We start from the raw sequence: 16,390 nt of genomic DNA, 5'->3' as shown, positions 1-16,390 counted from the left end.
TTGAAAAACGCGTGTGCCTTCTTTAACTGATTGCTGGTGCCCTCATTACGTGAGAATCGTTTTTGGCCACTGGAGCGTTAATTGGATAGTCGCGATAGAATCGGTCGACGTAAATCAGTCATAAATGCAAGCTGCCAGAATGAGGTTCGTTCAATACCTGCGAAGAGGTGACTTGGCCAAGCGACTTGGTCTGCTGTCCGAGGATCAAAAGTCGCTGGTGGAATTCGCCGGCTTGGAGGGTGTGCCCAGCGATCTGAAGACCCTGATTGCCCAGGATCCCAATCTGGAGGAATTGGCGAAGAAGGCGGAAAAGCAGCCTCGACTCGAGGTGAACGATGATGTCACCTTGCTGCCACCTATCACCGATCCCGGCAAGATCATCTGCATTGGTAAAGAATGAATTTACATACATATGTATAAACATATGTAGGTGGACCCTGACCTCCAAAATGACGTATTCTCGATCTGCTGACAGGTCTGAACTACCAGGACCACTGCGATGAGCAGAACAAGCCGGCCCCCAAGGAACCCATGTTCTTTAGCAAGTTCAACAATGCCCTGGTGGGTCCTCAAGATAATGTCATCGCTCATGAGGCCAGTAGCGTAAGTGGAGCGAGAGATAACAAGAGATAGCCTCATCGAGATAACCGAACGACAAAAAAAATTCCACAGAAAATCGATTGGGAGGTTGAGCTGGTCTGTGTCATTGGCAAGGTCGCCCGCCAGGTGCCCAAATCCCAGGCCATGGACTATGTCTTCGGGTACTCGGTGGCCCAGGATATCTCCGCCCGCGACTGGCAGAAGGAACGCAACGGTGGTCAGTTCCTTATAGGCAAGTCGATGGATACTTTCCTGCCGCTGGGACCGGCTGTGGTGCACAAGAGTCTGGTGCCGGATGTTTACAACTTGAATCTAAAAACCTGGGTCAACGGCGTGGAGAAGCAGAACGGCAATACCGGCAATCTGATCTTCAAGCTGGACGATGTGATCAATCGTCTGTCGCAGACCATTACCCTGCTGCCCGGCGACATCATAGTCACCGGAACGCCCAAGGGCGTGGGCATGCATCGCACTCCTCCGGAATTCCTGCAACCCGGTGATGTCGTACAGTCGGAGATTGTTGGATTGGGCAAGCTGTGCAACAAGATTGTGGCCCCCTAGGGTTGTCACACCATTTGGCTTGTTGTGTTTGTATAGTTTGTGTTGTTAGTGAAACAATGGCATTTAATAGATGATTTTGTAGTTTTCAATGGATAAACAATTTTTGTTTTGTTTAATTGAAGTTTGTATTATCTTTGATTAGCCAGGTCACACCTTAAAGGTCTTTGACTGTGTGGCATAGTACTCGTTGCGGCTGTGATAGGGCTTATAAGGATCGTCGATGAAATGCTTTGGGCGCCTCCAATAGCTGGTGACCATCTTGTCCAGCAGCCAGCTTTGCGTGGCATTGGTGAAGATATGCTGCTTTAGGCGGCGTCGTAAGGCTGCGGATTTCTTGAAGAGCTTCTTTTGGCGACCGGAATGGGTGCGTATCCAGGCGCCCCAGTCCAGGCGCTTAAAACGTTTTAGTACCGCCTTGACGGTCTTTCGTTTACCCTTCACCAGCGAGAACTTGGTTACGTTGCGTGTGTTTGATGGTGTTCCAGTGGCAGCTAGTACTCCCGGCAGCTGGAGGAGCTGGTGATGAGCAGGAGATGCCAGTGATGGCGTGGGCAACAGGCATGGACGGGATAGAGTCATCAAAGTGGCACGTTGTGTCCGCTGCACCAGAGGAATCAACGAAGCTGCAGCCGGCGACTGGCGGCAAACGCTTCGCAGCGCTGGAGGTTAAGGACAATTAAATAACCGTAAACTTGAAAACTCTATTTGCTGATTTTAACTTACCGCTTGTCACAAAAGTTCTTAGCATTTCACTAAACGATAAAGATAAACCTATAATTCCATACAAAACGCAGGTGCTCTTCTTCTTTTCGAATCGCGTAACAGTCAGCTGTGTGTCATTCACAGCGAACAAACACAGATTAGTTTGCTATTGGAGATGGGAACCGGTCATCATAAGAAGTATCGCAGATGTTCTGGGATTCACCCAAGAATTTGTTTAAGTTCGATTTTTCGGTCATACCAATTAAGGTAAAATGATCCCTTAGCCATGTAATCCATTTGTAGAGCACTGACAATTCTGACAATTTAAAAATTGATATAAAAATTGTAGCTTAAACTTATGCGCCCATCTCCAAATCAAATGTATTTTGACTGGCCTATCGAGTACATGCGTATATGTTGCCGACACGTTTCCCATCAAAACACAAACCAAAATTGAGTGATCAAATTCGAGTGGCGCGGGCAAGCGAAGCGAAAAGGACGACGAGCAGCACGCAGGACACGTGTGCGTGTGCGTGTGAGTGTGGGGGATGGAAGAGGAAGCAGCAGCACTGGCCAGCCATTCACCCACCAGCGCTGACGCAGTCGAGCCAGCTTCGAACGTATTGGGCAATATTTAATTCACGCCGCCGGGACTTGAAATTTACGGTAGCCGAAGGAGCAGGAGCACGAGCAGAGCAGGATCCCAGCAAAATCAACACCATGTATCGGCTAGCGGTGCGAGATCAGTGCAAGTGCGCCCTGCAGGTGAATCTTGGACCCATTCATTTCTAGCTGTTTGATAACGTGAAAATCGATCGTCACGTTGCCCCACACCCCCGCGCGCCCACAAACAAGCGGTTGGCGAAAATACAACAAGAGGCGCTGGTTATGTCATCTACCAAGCCCAGGAATTGGGCGAAAAGCTCCAAAATTCCAGTTGTCCAAGGGTGCGGGGGTGTCAACGGGCTGGCCAATTACCTTAAATGTGATGATCCTAAATGTTTGCCTTTCATTGCAACAGCGTACGCTGCAGCAGACGACCGCAAACAACAGGCAGTTCGGCGGAAGCAGCAGCGGAAGTGGCAGCCGGGAGCAGGGCAGGCGGCAGCGGGAACAGCAAGGACAGCAAGGCGATCAAGGATATCAAGGATACCAGAGCCTGCCGCCGCCACCGCATATGCGCGAAGCTGGCTTCGGCAAAGTGGTCCTCTTCGTCTCACCACTGGCAGCTGTCGGCGGAGTCATCACCTACGCCAAGTAAATAGAGCCACAATAAAGGTTTAAGATAAGGACAGGCAGGTCCACCTGTAGATCAATACAAACTCGTACAAAACTCCAGCCGAAAGAATATTTGTGTTCCACCTGAAAAGCTTAAATGAACCATTGAATAATAAATAAATCCAATTCCAGATACGACGACGACTTCCGCAAACTGGTGGAGAAGAATGTGCCCGGCGCAGGATCCGTCATCAAGGTGGCTCTGCAGGAGGAACCGCCATTCAAGGGCATTACCAAGAACGTCAACGATCAGATCGATAAGGTCAAGTCTGGCATCGAGACAGTGACGTCCACCGTGGACTCCGTTACCTCTAAGGTGACGGGCCTGTTTGGCGGCGGCAGCGGCGATGATAAGTCCAAGAAGTCCAAAGTGGAGCCCTTGAAGGCCAATCCAGCTGAGGAAACGAAACCCTCAAAGCCCAGCGAAGTCAGCAAGACTCAAGCGAAGCCAGTGTCGAAGTCTGAGAAGCCAGCAGCAGCAGCGCCTACGCCCGCCGCCAAGCCTAAGGATAGTCCACTGCCCCGCGATGTTGTTGAGCTGGAGAAAGCCATCGAGCTGTCTGCTCAATTGGCCGTCAAGGAGTACAACGTCGCTATTGGCGTTTTGAAGGGGTGAGCAATTCTCGTTATCTATTCGTTGCGTGATTTTAAATTTGAATATCGTTCAGCTTTAATGACGATGTCCGTAAGGTTGTAGACAAGGCCGTAGAGAATGGAGAGAACTCTCTTTGGACCACGCTGAAAAATCGCGCAAGTGCACGTGATACGGCAGTGGCTACGGCAGAGCGAGCAGCCCGTGAGGCTCAGGAGAAGATTGGTAAGTCCATCGTTTGCTAAATAGCTTCCATATATGAGTTACATTCGCTTCTATCAATTGCAGTCGCCTGCGAGATCGCCCTGAGTGCTGCGGCCACAGCCCAAAACGCAAAGAAAGTTGAGGCGGTGCGCGACAAGATCAAGAAGCTGGTGGACCACATTGGCAACGTCAAGGACGAGCTCTACCGGCACAAGGACACGGCGAGCGTGTCAGACAAGTACTGGCGCAATGTGGAGAAGGCGCGAAACTACTTCATTGACGAGATCGAGTCTATCTTCCCCGGCCTCAGTTTGGCGGATAAGAAACTTAATCTGTCAAAGGAGGACCTGGACTTGTTCATCCTGCACGCCTACACCCATGTCCTGGCCTACCAGAAGGAGCTGCAGCGCTTGCAAACCGATGGTGAGCTGCGCCTGAAGAGAGCTATTGACTCGGTTCGCGGCGACAACGATTCGGAGGCTTTGCGCGCCCAACTGGAATACCATTTGGAGGCCGAGCGGCGCAAACTGGCCGTGGAAAATCAGAAGAAAATCTTCCACATCCACGCCGAGTCTGATAAGCTGCTGCGCTTGCAGCTTAAAAAACAAGCAGAGGCCCACGCCGATCACATAAAGGACATCGTGGCGCAGCGGGAGACCGATCTGACGCGAAGCTTTAAGCGTGAGCTTGAGGATAAGCTGGCGACCGAAAAGGCCAACTATAAGTTACAATTGGCCGCGATGCTCGGCAAGCTGCGCGGAATGGACGCGGCTCTGGCAGGTAAGTTCAATGTTTTATACGATATCGGTTGAATGTTGCTAGTGTAGCCCGGCTAGATATATAATGGTTTTCAAACCTTTCCAAAACATGCTGCTACTTTAGAGATAGAGGATGAGTTTCAAGGTATATTCACCCTATAAGTAGGGTAGTACTTATCCCAACTTATTCTTGATTTAATCAAAATGTTTATTAAAATTATATGCAACATTTTTGCAGAGCGTGCGGATGCAGAGCGTACTGCCAATCAGGCGCAGGCCCTTTGGGCCGCCTGCCAAGCTCTGTGGGCCTCCGTGCGCGCTGCCACTCCTGGCGTGCACTACAAGGACAGGTTGCGCCCGTTAAAGAACGAGATCAATGCCATTGCCAAGGTGGCTAGTAAGTTGAAACCTACAGTCCTGCAGTTCGATTTCAGTGGCTAAATGTGTATGATTACAGAGGGTGACGACCTGGTGGCAGCTGTGCTGGAGAGTGTCCCGAAGGAGGCGCAGGAGCGCGGTGTCTATCCAGAAGATGCGTTGCGCGAGCGTTTCCTGAATGTGGAGCGCGTGGCGCGACGATTGGCTTTGGTGCCCGAGGAAGGAGCCGGCCTGCCCATCTACTTCCTGTCCTATCTGCAATCGCTGTTCATCTTGCGACCCGATAATCCCATATCCAAGGACGAACTCGAGAACAAACCCTTCGACTATAGCAAACTGGACACCTACGATATCCTAAACAGGGCCAGGTCAGGCGATTCATTCATCCATCACTAGCGTTATATTGAAGATGCCCTCTATGTTTCACAGGTACCATGTGGATCGCAGCGACTTCCTGCAGGCGCTCAAGTACATGAATCTGCTGCAGGGTGCATCGCGCAAGATTGCCGGCGAGTGGATGAAGGAGGCTCGCCTCATGCTGGAGACCCAGCAGGCGGCCAACACCTTGATGGCCCACGCCGCTGCCAGCGGACTCTTGTATTTGTAGACTACGTCCTGTGTCCCCTTCCTCCAGAAACAAGATGATACACTTACTATTTGTTATTAGTCCAGGAGAAGATGGTACGATTACCAGCAATATGTAATTTGTCCAATTAGCGATCACAGTTGAAACGAAATAGCACTTATATACATATATTTGTAACATTTTGTTTAGCTTCAATTATACAAATTAAACATAGAAACCATCATTATTAAATCCAAACCATAAATACTTTGGGGAGATCCCTGAGAATGCAATATGAAATATTACTGAAGCTGAAATTGGCAAGTTTTGTGTTTCTAGAGAACATTGTGATTAGTTCATAAATAAACATAAAGAACATCCACTTGTTGTTTAATTTAACAAACAAAATAATGAATAAAATAAAAGAAAATTGATTAAAATATACTCCGAATGTAAAAATTCAAATAAAATGCATTTGATTAATGAAATTTCTCAATTTCTCTGTTCTGAAAAGACAGCATGGTAGGCAGAGCAAATATATTCAAAAACAGGTTACTATGCGGTTGCCGCCAAATTTATTCATTAAATAATCGTATATGTTCGTTACTAATTTTCGAACGCCAAAATCGCGATAGTTGGTCGTTGGCCAGCACTGGACGCGCCAGTTTCGTGGGCGGCTGTCGCCAGCCCTGGTAGTCAGAGGCAATCAGCTGGTTTGCGTGGTCGATTTGGTCCTATTGAAATTTTCGGTTTGGCACCGGAGCAAAAATCACATCGCAATCAAATTTCGCGTGCCCGAAGGACACACTCTTGAGTTTGGAGCAACAGCCGGAAGATCTAGCGAACCGAATAGCAAAATGTCGATGCTGGCGAGAACAGTTGGACGCACGTTCATGCAGGTAAACGGCCATCCAAACCGCAGCTCTTACATAAACACTTGCTCGCGACGCGCTGTGCGAATATTTCTGCGCTGAGGCCCAATTCTTATACGTTTCTATTTTTTTGAGGTTATAATCCTAGCCAGCCTTAACGATTACATTCCATTCTTTTCGTTTTAGGCTGCGGCAGCACGTAGTCTGCACACCACGTCGACGGTTCGGGCTACGGTGAGTTAAATGCGCTTATTCAGCGGCACCGGATGTAACCGGAAACTAATTGGTCTTGCAGGATAACTACGGCGCCAACAGGACCACCTGCACACTGATTCCCGGCGACGGTGTGGGTCCCGAGCTGGTCTACTCCCTACAGGAGGTCTTCAAGGTAGCTATCCATACAGCAAGATGCCATCATTCACATGCAGTATTCCAATGCGTCTTTATTCGCTGTGGAGTGTGAAGCAGACTTATAAATCTATACTCTATCGTCTCTTGCTCTTCTTAAAAAAAGGGTATTGAAGCTTAGGAACACTATCAGCCTGGTTTCCTATTCAATAGAAAAGCTTATTGTTAAGATATCTTCATTTTCAAGCTCGTAAGTCTGCGTTTAGTTAGAATCTAGTAGATTCCAAAAGCACAGGGCTCTAAAAGTTAGTGAATATATTTAACTCTTTACAGAGCGCATTTATTTGATAACACTTCCATTTTTCCCGATCACGAGTGTTTTAATTATATAAATCAAAACATCAAACTTATCTGTATCGTAAAGATATGTGATAAGTGGCTACTTGAAAATATTAGTAGTTTTCGGGATTTCCGTTTTAACTAAAAATACATGTTCATACATACGTGTTTAACTATTTAGATAGTCCTAACCTTGTGCGACTAAATTTAAAAAAATTCTATGTAAATTTAATAACTTCAACCCGAGTCAATATGCATAATTATCTTATCTTGTCGTTCAGGCAGCCAGCGTTCCCGTGGACTTCGAGTGCTACTTCCTTTCCGAAATCAATCCAGTGCTTAGTGCCAAACTGGAGGATGTGGTGGCCTCCATTCAGAAAAACAAAGTGTGCATTAAGGTAAGTTTGCAACAAGATAAAATAGTGTGACAAAATCTAAACAATGTGCTCCTTTAGGGCGTTTTGGCCACACCCGACTACAGCAATGTAGGTGACCTGCAGACCCTCAACATGAAGCTCCGCAACGACCTGGACCTGTACGCCAATGTGGTGCATGTGCGCAGCTTGCCCGGTGTCAAGACCCGCCACACCAACATCGACACGGTGATTATTCGCGAGCAGACGGAGGGCGAGTACTCAGCGTTGGAGCACGAGTCGGTGCCCGGCATTGTGGAGTGCCTGAAGATTATCACCGCCAAGAAGTCCATGCGCATCGCCAAGTTCGCCTTCGACTATGCCACGAAGAACCAGCGCAAGAAGGTCACCGCCGTGCACAAGGCGAACATCATGAAGCTGGGCGATGGCCTTTTCCTACGCTCCTGCGAAGAGGTTTCCCGACTCTATCCGCGCATCCAGTTTGAGAAGATGATCGTGGACAACACGACCATGCAGATGGTTTCCAACCCCAACCAGTTCGACGTGATGGTCACCCCCAATCTCTATGGTGCCATTGTGGACAATCTGGCCAGTGGTCTCGTGGGCGGTGCTGGTGTCGTCGCTGGTGCCTCCTACTCCTCGGAATCCGTCGTCTTTGAGCCGGTAAGATTCGCCATAAAGGCATAAAGATAATCCATAAGATAATTCGTAAACTCTGATTTACACGATTCTCGAGCCGAGTAGTGCGAATCCACTTCAGACTCTTCTTATCTCTAATACCGATTTCCGATTGCAGGGTGCACGTCACACCTTCGCCGAGGCCGTGGGCAAGAACGTGGCTAATCCCACTGCCATGCTGCTCTGCGGCGTGAAGCTGTTGCGCCACATCAACCTGCCCACCTACGGCGAGATCATCCAGAATGCCATCAACAAGGTGCTGAACGATGGCAAGGTACGTACCAAGGATCTGGGCGGACAATCGACCACGCAGGACTTTACCCGCGCCATCATCCTGAACATGTCCTAGATGGGCACCACTGTCATCGCCGGCGCGATCAGCAAGTCTACAACATCATGGGCAACAACGTTGGCGCTTATATAATCGACATTAGACAGTTTCTGTTGTTGCCACACCTAAATTTTGAATTGTTGAAAGAAACACCTTGAAAGTTCTTAGTTATCCTATTACGTCCAATTTTTTATTTGTCCCGATGTCTTCAGTGCATTCATTTGAGTATTATTTCCGGCGAATATTTAAGTTTAGTCCAATTGAAACGCCTGCAGACCCGCCCCGAATCCAAAAGTCGCGAATTCTTTAGTTTTACCAATTGGCAGTAATACATCGATCCTTGATTATGTTGTAATTATTTACGTATTATTTTTCCCCCCATTTTGATTTCGCAAAGATCCTAATTTACGGTCGACTTATATTTTATGTTTAACCAGTTGAAAAGCAAACAAAAAAAAAAAACACCGAAAACAAATGATATTGCTAAACCAATTAACTGATAGCGGACGGCTTTGAGTGGACCCACTCCACTGGAGCTGTGAGAAAGATAACAATAAACTCAAATCTAAATTAATTATTATTTAAAAGCCATTGTCAGTTCGAGCTGTCTAAATTTTAAGTAATACAAACAAAAGAAAAAAAAACCCAAACATATTTCACAAACTTTTTTTTGACTGGAATGAAAAACCGAAGGTGATTTCATCGCTATTCCAAACTCCTGCGCCTCTTTGGCAGGGAATCCAATCCCGGATGGACCCGATGTTTTTTAGAAAACCAAAGACAAATTTATTAGTAAAGTCGATACCAAATGTAGCCGAAATAATAAACTTAGAACACCAATAAGGACGGTAATGATTATGGAGACAACACACAGTCCCCGTCCGGCTCCCATTATTATCCACCCTTTGGCTTGGCCAGCTCGATGAGGCGTGGCGAGGCTTTGGCCTTCAGAGCCGCCGGCGATATGGCAAACGGATTCTCCCGGATGTGCGTGTTCTCGAACTCCTTGGGCTCCGCCAGCTCCTTGATCCGCGTGCTCGCCTTGTATTTGAGCGCGTTTGGCGCGATCCCGAAAGGATTCTCCTTGACGTCCGCCAGTCCCTGGTTGGCATCGCGCGTGGTCAGTGGCTCGGACATCTCCTTGATGCGGGCACTCGCTAAAGTGGAGCAATGCCAGGTGCTGCATTATTAAAAGATCAAATAAAGTTGAGTGCGCAACTTACGCTTGTAGCGAAGGGCATTGGGCGAAACCTTCTCCGGATTCTCGTTGATGTGAACGTTATCCCGCACGACGGGCTGCGATATTTGCTTGATCCGCTTGGTCGCCTTGTAGTCCTTCATCTGGGAGGTCAGCTCCCACTTGGGCTTGATCTCCTCCAAATAGGCCTTGGGACTGGCCAGCTGCTTGAGACGCACGGGGTCGAACTCGCCCGCTCCGCGATCCTAAATGAAATGGGATGTTATCAGTTTTATCAGCTGCATATAGTTTGCATAGTTGTGATTCACTTACCGGCTTTGGAACCTTTGGTGCTTCTTTTGGTTTCGCCAACTTTTCGATGTACTTCTCGTGCTTGGCCAGCTGCTTCTCCGTCTTCTTCTTCTTTTTCTTCCTGCAAGGACAAAGTATAATAGGTTTATAAATAATAATGAACATAAGATATATTAACTTACGGCTTAACCAACGGCTGGATATTCGTGAGACGACTGTACAGCGATAGATAGCTGTAGCGAAGCCACCTATTCAGTATGGACTCCCCAATGGAGTCGCCCGCCAGGATGGCCGTCCGCCGCCGGTGAAGCAATCGACGGACGGTGGGCAGAGCCAGTTGCTCGGTGCGCGTGTGATTCTGGGCATCACATGGTCGCACCATCTCTATGGACTTGGGAAAGGAGCAGGCGCACTTGGGCACAAAGCGGCAGGTGCGCCGCCTGGGTATGGCCATTTCCATCAGTCGCCGCCGCTTGACGAACATGCGCTCGTGGCGATGCGTCAGCTTGTCCAGCTCCTGGCCAATGTCCCGCACGAAGCACTCGGCATCGTAGGGAATGGGATCCCGGATGGGACAGCAGTCCGGACGGACGCAGTCCTTCAGCTGCAGACAGGTGGTCACCGTCGGGCTGAGGTCACACTTCAGTCCTTGGATGGTCATTCTGTGGATTTCCGAATTTTGGCGCACTACTTCAAACCAATTAATTCTAACTTTTTTATTCGCTTTTGATAAAAAACATATACGTTTATCTGAACGAGTCGAAAGATAACTTCATCTGGAGAATTTTTTGTGGCAACTAAGAAATTTGGGATTTGACAGCAAATGAAATACATATATTTTTCGCCATTAGCCAGAATTTTTAAATACTTACCAAAGCTATTATTTTCAAATGAAAATTGCAATGAAAAGACGTTGTTAATCTTTAATTAATGTTTTATTGACAGTATTCATAAAAATACTGAGAGTATGCTCCAAGTTCACATCATTACAAGTTAATAGTTTTGTTTGGGGCTTGCATTCCGACAAGTTGTTAATTTTTTTAGTTTGCTCTTGGACAGCTAACGTATACCCTCTATTTTTGCTCATTCTGTTCACATATACACAAATCTCATCCTTTTCTTAAGCAATTTTTGCCCGTGTCCTTGACGTTTATTCTCAACTGTTTTCGGTTGGTTTTTTATGCTTTTTTACAATGTTTTTGCTTCGGTTAATGTAGTGTATCTCGTTACTCTGGTTGCAATTCAATTGGAATTCAGCAGTTCAGCACATGTTCTTATTGGTTCATTATTATTGGCTTCAAATTTGGTGATCGATTTATTCGTTTGTCTTGCGAACAAAATGTACATAACTTGGAAACGAAAGGGATAAGCATAATGTTAATAATAATTGTTATACACCCACATCGAACTTACGAACTTATGCAATACACTCATACCATACACAAATATGTACTATAAATTTGAATTTAGCATTTACTAGGTCATTTTTTGGTTGACAAAAATTTTGCTAATTTGAATTTACCTTATTTGGTTTGTTTTTTCTTCTTTTTTCATTTTCATTTGATATTCGATTTGTTGGGAATCTCACTTGGCATTCGCTTTTTTTATTTACACAAAAGGTCACCGCCAAAGCGAAATAATAATTAGTTCTATGTAAATTGGGGGCTTTCTCCATTTTCAATCAATTTTTGCCATCGAAATATGTATGTTCTTTTTACACTTAATCCAGTTTTAGTTTGTTAATTTCCTCGCATATCGTATACATTGTTTTTGACTTACAAATACAATTTTAATCAGAATTTATCCAAAGTTTGCATGGCCTGAAGTTTTCACTGCATTTAGATATTTTGCTCTTGTTGCTTTAGAATCTAAAGTTTAGGTTTACTTTTTGACACGCTAAATGTATATAATATATGTATATAGATTACCAAAAGGGTTGCTCCTTCATTTATGTACACACATACGATTTTCCGGTTCTGCATAATTTAGCATAGTTTCACAATTTTTGTTCGCAATTTCTAACTCGATTTTTGCCTTTTTTTTTTAAGATATGCCTCAAAACTTGATTTAGCTTTAGTTTTCCACGTCACACGGCCTGTGCTTTTGTGTTTACATTTTAGTATTGATTTCGTTAATAATTTCTTTAATTTAAGTTTAAATCATTTCTCCTTTTAGTTGGTCCCTGAAGCTGTGTTGAGTTTAGATGTACGATTCCTTTGGCTCGTCTGTGTAGTTAGTGCCATTTTTGATTTTTATTCGAAAAATTCCAAAATTTTTCAGTGGGTTGGAGCCGAAACTATTTTCGAAAGTGTTGAGAATCAACTTAAGAAGTGAACTAAAAATCAAACTCAATTAACCGAAACTAAAGTTTCAATTGCCTTTTATTGTTGTTGTTGTTATGGTTGTTGTTGTTGTTGTTGGGAATTGCATCTGTTGAGTGCCAATTGATATTGTTGTTGTTGTTGTAGTTGTTGTTGCTCATCTCTTGCATGTGAAAATGGAGCAAATATTGGCCACGTTAGAAGGGCGAAGGGTTTTTCCGCCTGCTACCATGGCCAATATTTACTTTGGGCTATTGTTCAGTTTATTCATATTCGTGTCATCTGTCAATTATAACTATTGCGTATAATGGTATTAAGTATCTGGTTGCAATTGTTAGACGGTGCTTAATTTAATATTCATATTCGATTTTTCTTATATTCTGCAATGTGTGAACGGAAAGCCTCCTGTGCTGATAATGATGATAAATGCAAACGATAAACGAATGGTTTAACTAAAATATTTTCCATTTTATTAATAAACGTTTAATTCGTAAATATATTGTATATATCTGGTTTGTTTTTGCGTTTAAAACATAATAAGTAAATAATAAAGATAACGAAAATTATAAACTTAAACTTAGTTATGTGTGTGTTGTGTAATATAATAACAATTATGCACGCCTTATTAAACAGAAATTTTGCCTTTGCTGTTGTAAATATTAATTTAAGGTTTACAATGTATTTATTACATTTACTCGTGTGTAAATCAAATTAAGCGAAATTGTAATATGTTTATAAATTACTTATCAAATAAAACATATTTATTTTGGATTTCATTTTCAACGCAGAACAAATTAGTTTCACATTTTTCTTGCAGTTTTAAGTTTTTCTTCACTTTTCTGTTTCTTTTTAAAATTTCTGCTTTTTTGTGTTATTTTTTTTAGCTTTATTGCTAATACATTTTGCTGTACTTATGGGCTATTGCTAATAATAATGCGAATTCTTTTTATTTGCTTATTGGCTTTTGTTTTCCACTAAAAAATCGTTCTTTGTTTTTGAATTTTGTAGCAATTATGTAATGCAAAAAAAAAAGTTTTTTTCAGCTCTATTTTCTTTATTATAGTTTACCGAAAGTCTAATTTTATGAATTGTACTTACATCAGTTTGTTTGTTTGTTGTAAAAATAATGAAAAATATGCTCAAAACTTTTGCCTGGCTAAGATTTTGGTTGTTTTCGCTTTTTTTTACGCCAATTGCTTATAACTATTGAAGTTGTTGGTTTTACGGATTGATTGATTAATTATGAATATTATTTTCTAGGGCTATTGTTGTTGTTGTTGTAACTGTAACTGTGTGGAGCTGTGGTTGTTGTTGTGTTTATAAGTTAATAATTGAAATAAAAATTGGTTTTGTTCATTATATTTTTCCTCCCATTATTGATATAATGGGTTTTTGCCTTTGCAGTTCGATTTGGTGCTGCTTCTTTTTTCCGATTTCCTGTTTCCGGTTCTGAGTTTGTATCTGATTCTATTGCTTGGCTATGATCGATCCTAATTAAGTGGCTATTGTATCGTATCGGTTATGTGGCTAAGAATACAAATCTGTTTTGAAGAAACGTTTCTGTGTGTGTCTGTGTCTGGGCATCTTGTTTAAAGTTAATTGCTGTGGCTATTTCTATTTACTTGTGGCTATTTAAGTTCTGTAGTTAGAGTAGTACTATTGTTTAATAAAATTGTGGTTGCTGCTGTTGTTGTTGTTGTTGGTTGTTGTTGGTTGTATTTGTGGATAGAAAAAAGAAAAGTACAATCGACTTTAGGCTGCTTGGATTTTATCTGAGCTTCGGACATGTCTTCTGTCCACGTTTTGTATTAATTAGTAATTAAGTTCTTATTATTTTTTTTTTTTTTGGCTTTTAATCAATTTTTGTTTCAATTATTTTTGGGCTATTGTTGTGGCTATTTTGTGGTTGTTATCACGTCTGGGCTATTGTTTCTTAGCAATTTTCGCTTGTGATCTTTGCTGATCTCGAGTTGTTGCGTTCGCTCAAGTTGAACTTAGGTGAAAAGTTTTGAGTTTTCTTTTTCTGGCTTGTGATTGTGATGTCTCGAACTGAGCATGTGAATGAGAATGTGAAGAATTTCAATTTTTTGGACTGAAGCGTGCGCATAATAATGAAAAAAACCTAGGCGTAGAGTCTAATTGCTATTTTAAAGAGTTATGTGCACTTAAAATGATTTTTGATTTTCGATCCATACGGTAGACATATGCGTTATTCATCCTTCTTGGCATCGGCAAAGAAAGCTTGTAAATTATATTAATCTTTAATGTTAATATATTTGTTGTTGGTTGCTTGGTTTTGTTTGAAACAATTGCACTATAGTTCAAATGATGTTGCCCATTTAAGAAGTCAATTAAAATAGGGAGTAATAATTCTAGTAATAATAAAAAAAGGAGAATACCATAAAAATGTCGTCTAATATGTACAAACCATAAATCGAGTCTAACAACGCGCTAAATAGTTTTTAGTCCGTATAATAATAGAATAATAACTATAGTTACATATGTCTAGAAAATATTTGAAAGTAGAAGTTGATTGTTTTATGTGAAGAAATTTTGATTTGCCTACTATTAGGTCATAATTAATAATAATTATTTAAATCGTAATCATTTTATGCGCTTAACTAAACCGAAAAATAAACTCTAATTATATATATATGCACTTATATTCAGCAAATTTTGATTCGCATTGAACAAATTAGATTTTATACACAAATATGAGCAATTTCATGAAGCACGCTAGAAACCCTCAATATTTTTCGCTCTCAAACCATTTAAAACAATTCTATATTATGAATATATCAATTTTTTAGCTGGTTTTCCTCTCTCGCCATCATCGTTTTTTTTTTTATACAAATATTAACTATTATGTTGTAGTAAAACAAAGAATAAGTAATGTATGGGTAATCAATCTTGTTTCTCTCCGAAAAATAAAACACGTACCTGAGCGTTTTCGCCTGTCCACCTAGAAACCAAAAAGGGGGCGCAACCACGCCCCCCCACGACCAGGTGCACAAGCAAAAATTCTATACAATTCAACATTCTCAAGCTGTCACTCAATTACACTCGATTGGTTTGTTTTGTTTTTGTGTTTCGAACTACCACTAGTTTGACATTTCGACTTTCGACTTCCTTTCTGCAGTTATGAACTTCCGTTAAGGTTTTAATCGCTGCTGATCCCAAATTTGGTTTTCAGATTTTGGATCCGATTACCCTATCAATATGATGTGGGGCCAAAGTGCGTTTCAGTTCTCCGTGGGCAATGGAATGCTAGTATTCTATTGCCCGTGTTGTGGGTTATGAAACGCACTGTACTTTGCTGTCTTGGTTTTTCTTGTAAATGGTTCTTGTCATTATCAGTTGCCTTGGAATTTGTAGCTAAACTTGCTTCGAAATATTCTCATTTTTTTAACATGTTTGTGTTTTTGTTTATAACGTTTGTTTCTTAAATTTGCTTATTTAAACCGTATAATTGCACTTTATCTTGTTTATTATTTTAAGTTTGATTTTCATTCTTTTTACATCAATATTTTCGTTTTTCATTTTTTTAGCGTTGCGAAATTGTATTTATAATTTTCCTTTGTATAATTTTGCATTATAAAAGACTTTGCATTTTTTTCCATTTAATTTTGACTTGAACTGGTAAACATTATTCCAAAATATATACAACTATATATGTTCTGAACAGTACCATCGATCTTGTCTTCTGCTTACTGTTTCCTATTCTCAGTATTCAGTATTCAGTTTTCAGTTTTTTTTTTCAGTGATGTGTGCCGTAGCTTAAGAAATTCTCTTGGCCAAATGCAGCGCTCGATTTTCGCGGCCAACTGCATTTTGGCCATTAGCTTGTGCTTGGTTTAGTTTCGTTTTATCCGATCTGTCTACAATTTCTTTACATGGGTGTGTGTTTCTTTATCCATTGGTTTTGTCTTTTCGCATATGCTTAGCCAACGTTATTTCAGAAAATGCTCTTCAAAATTTTGGATTATTAATCACAGATAGT

The 16,390-nt window shown here is 42.4% G+C and overlaps 5 protein-coding genes across 6 annotated transcripts; 3 read left to right on the top strand and 2 right to left on the bottom strand.

Annotated features, from left to right (window-relative positions):
- Position 1: 1 nt before the first annotated feature.
- LOC6729041 (fumarylacetoacetate hydrolase domain-containing protein 2) lies at positions 2–1,277 on the top strand. Its single transcript, XM_002104326.4, has 3 exons — positions 2–389; positions 476–603; positions 673–1,277. Exons 1-3 carry the CDS (start codon positions 125–127, stop codon positions 1,159–1,161), a joined length of 882 nt encoding a protein of 293 aa, XP_002104362.2. The 5' UTR covers positions 2–124; the 3' UTR covers positions 1,162–1,277.
- LOC6729040 (39S ribosomal protein L35, mitochondrial) lies at positions 1,207–2,045 on the bottom strand. Its single transcript, XM_002104325.4, has 2 exons — positions 1,885–2,045; positions 1,207–1,820 (listed from the first exon to the last, which is right to left on the bottom strand). The coding sequence occupies exons 1-2, from the start codon at positions 1,907–1,909 to the stop codon at positions 1,309–1,311; spliced, it is 537 nt and encodes a 178-aa protein (XP_002104361.1). The 5' UTR covers positions 1,910–2,045; the 3' UTR covers positions 1,207–1,308.
- Positions 2,046–2,170: 125 nt separating this feature from the next.
- On the top strand, positions 2,171–6,016 carry LOC6729039 (MICOS complex subunit Mic60). 2 transcript variants are annotated; one of them, XM_016174942.2, is made up of 9 exons: positions 2,171–2,628; positions 2,885–3,120; positions 3,274–3,753; positions 3,810–3,958; positions 4,022–4,717; positions 4,820–4,840; positions 4,934–5,092; positions 5,153–5,441; positions 5,503–6,016. In XM_016174942.2, exons 1-9 carry the CDS (start codon positions 2,278–2,280, stop codon positions 5,678–5,680), a joined length of 2,559 nt encoding a protein of 852 aa, XP_016035694.1. In that variant the 5' UTR covers positions 2,171–2,277; the 3' UTR covers positions 5,681–6,016. The 2 variants fall into 2 exon arrangements, with proteins under 2 accessions (XP_016035694.1, XP_016035693.1); XM_016174941.3 differs by lacking the exon at positions 4,820–4,840.
- Positions 6,017–6,156: 140 nt separating this feature from the next.
- Positions 6,157–9,154, top strand: LOC6729037 (isocitrate dehydrogenase [NAD] subunit beta, mitochondrial). Its single transcript, XM_002104322.4, has 6 exons — positions 6,157–6,537; positions 6,697–6,744; positions 6,806–6,898; positions 7,479–7,595; positions 7,653–8,234; positions 8,368–9,154. Exons 1-6 carry the CDS (start codon positions 6,496–6,498, stop codon positions 8,596–8,598), a joined length of 1,113 nt encoding a protein of 370 aa, XP_002104358.1. The 5' UTR covers positions 6,157–6,495; the 3' UTR covers positions 8,599–9,154.
- On the bottom strand, positions 8,950–10,865 carry LOC6729036. The gene is made up of 4 exons (XM_002104321.4): positions 10,252–10,865; positions 10,091–10,190; positions 9,804–10,023; positions 8,950–9,737 (listed from the first exon to the last, which is right to left on the bottom strand). Exons 1-4 carry the CDS (start codon positions 10,728–10,730, stop codon positions 9,475–9,477), a joined length of 1,062 nt encoding a protein of 353 aa, XP_002104357.1. The 5' UTR covers positions 10,731–10,865; the 3' UTR covers positions 8,950–9,474.
- Positions 10,866–16,390: the final 5,525 nt, after the last annotated feature.

Source organism: Drosophila simulans, chromosome 3R, assembly GCF_016746395.2.
Source record: "Drosophila simulans strain w501 chromosome 3R, Prin_Dsim_3.1, whole genome shotgun sequence".
Taxonomy (NCBI): Eukaryota; Metazoa; Arthropoda; class Insecta; order Diptera; family Drosophilidae; genus Drosophila; species Drosophila simulans.
The sequence above is the reverse complement of the archived record's forward strand: the minus strand, read 5'-3'. Positions and strand labels throughout refer to the sequence as shown.

Bases quoted from the DNA above. Each gene is read 5' to 3' on its own strand.
- LOC6729040 (XM_002104325.4), bottom strand. From the start codon at position 1,909: ATGCTAAGAACTTTTGTGACAAGCG. The intron at 1,821-1,884 runs GTAAGTTAAAAT...CTTAACCTCCAG, and splicing joins AAGAACTTTTGTGACAAGCG to CGCTGCGAAGCGTTTGCCGC.
- LOC6729037 (XM_002104322.4), top strand. From the start codon at position 6,496: ATGTCGATGCTGGCGAGAACAGTTGGACGCACGTTCATGCAG. The intron at 6,745-6,805 runs GTGAGTTAAATG...TTGGTCTTGCAG, and splicing joins CGTCGACGGTTCGGGCTACG to GATAACTACGGCGCCAACAG. The intron at 8,235-8,367 runs GTAAGATTCGCC...TTCCGATTGCAG, and splicing joins AATCCGTCGTCTTTGAGCCG to GGTGCACGTCACACCTTCGC.
- LOC6729036 (XM_002104321.4), bottom strand. From the start codon at position 10,730: ATGACCATCCAAGGACTGAAGTGTGACCTCAGCCCGACGGTGACCACC. The intron at 10,191-10,251 runs GTAAGTTAATAT...TTGTCCTTGCAG, and splicing joins ATCCAGCCGTTGGTTAAGCC to GAAGAAAAAGAAGAAGAAGA. The intron at 10,024-10,090 runs GTAAGTGAATCA...CATTTCATTTAG, and splicing joins CACCAAAGGTTCCAAAGCCG to GATCGCGGAGCGGGCGAGTT.
- LOC6729039 (XM_016174942.2), top strand. From the start codon at position 2,278: ATGTTGCCGACACGTTTCCCATCAAAACACAAACCAAAATTGAGTGAT. The intron at 3,121-3,273 runs GTAAATAGAGCC...ATCCAATTCCAG, and splicing joins GGAGTCATCACCTACGCCAA to ATACGACGACGACTTCCGCA. The intron at 5,093-5,152 runs GTAAGTTGAAAC...GTATGATTACAG, and splicing joins TGCCATTGCCAAGGTGGCTA to AGGGTGACGACCTGGTGGCA.
- LOC6729041 (XM_002104326.4), top strand. From the start codon at position 125: ATGCAAGCTGCCAGAATGAGGTTCGTTCAATACCTGCGAAGAGGTGAC. The intron at 390-475 runs GTAAAGAATGAA...ATCTGCTGACAG, and splicing joins CGGCAAGATCATCTGCATTG to GTCTGAACTACCAGGACCAC. The intron at 604-672 runs GTAAGTGGAGCG...AAAATTCCACAG, and splicing joins TCGCTCATGAGGCCAGTAGC to AAAATCGATTGGGAGGTTGA.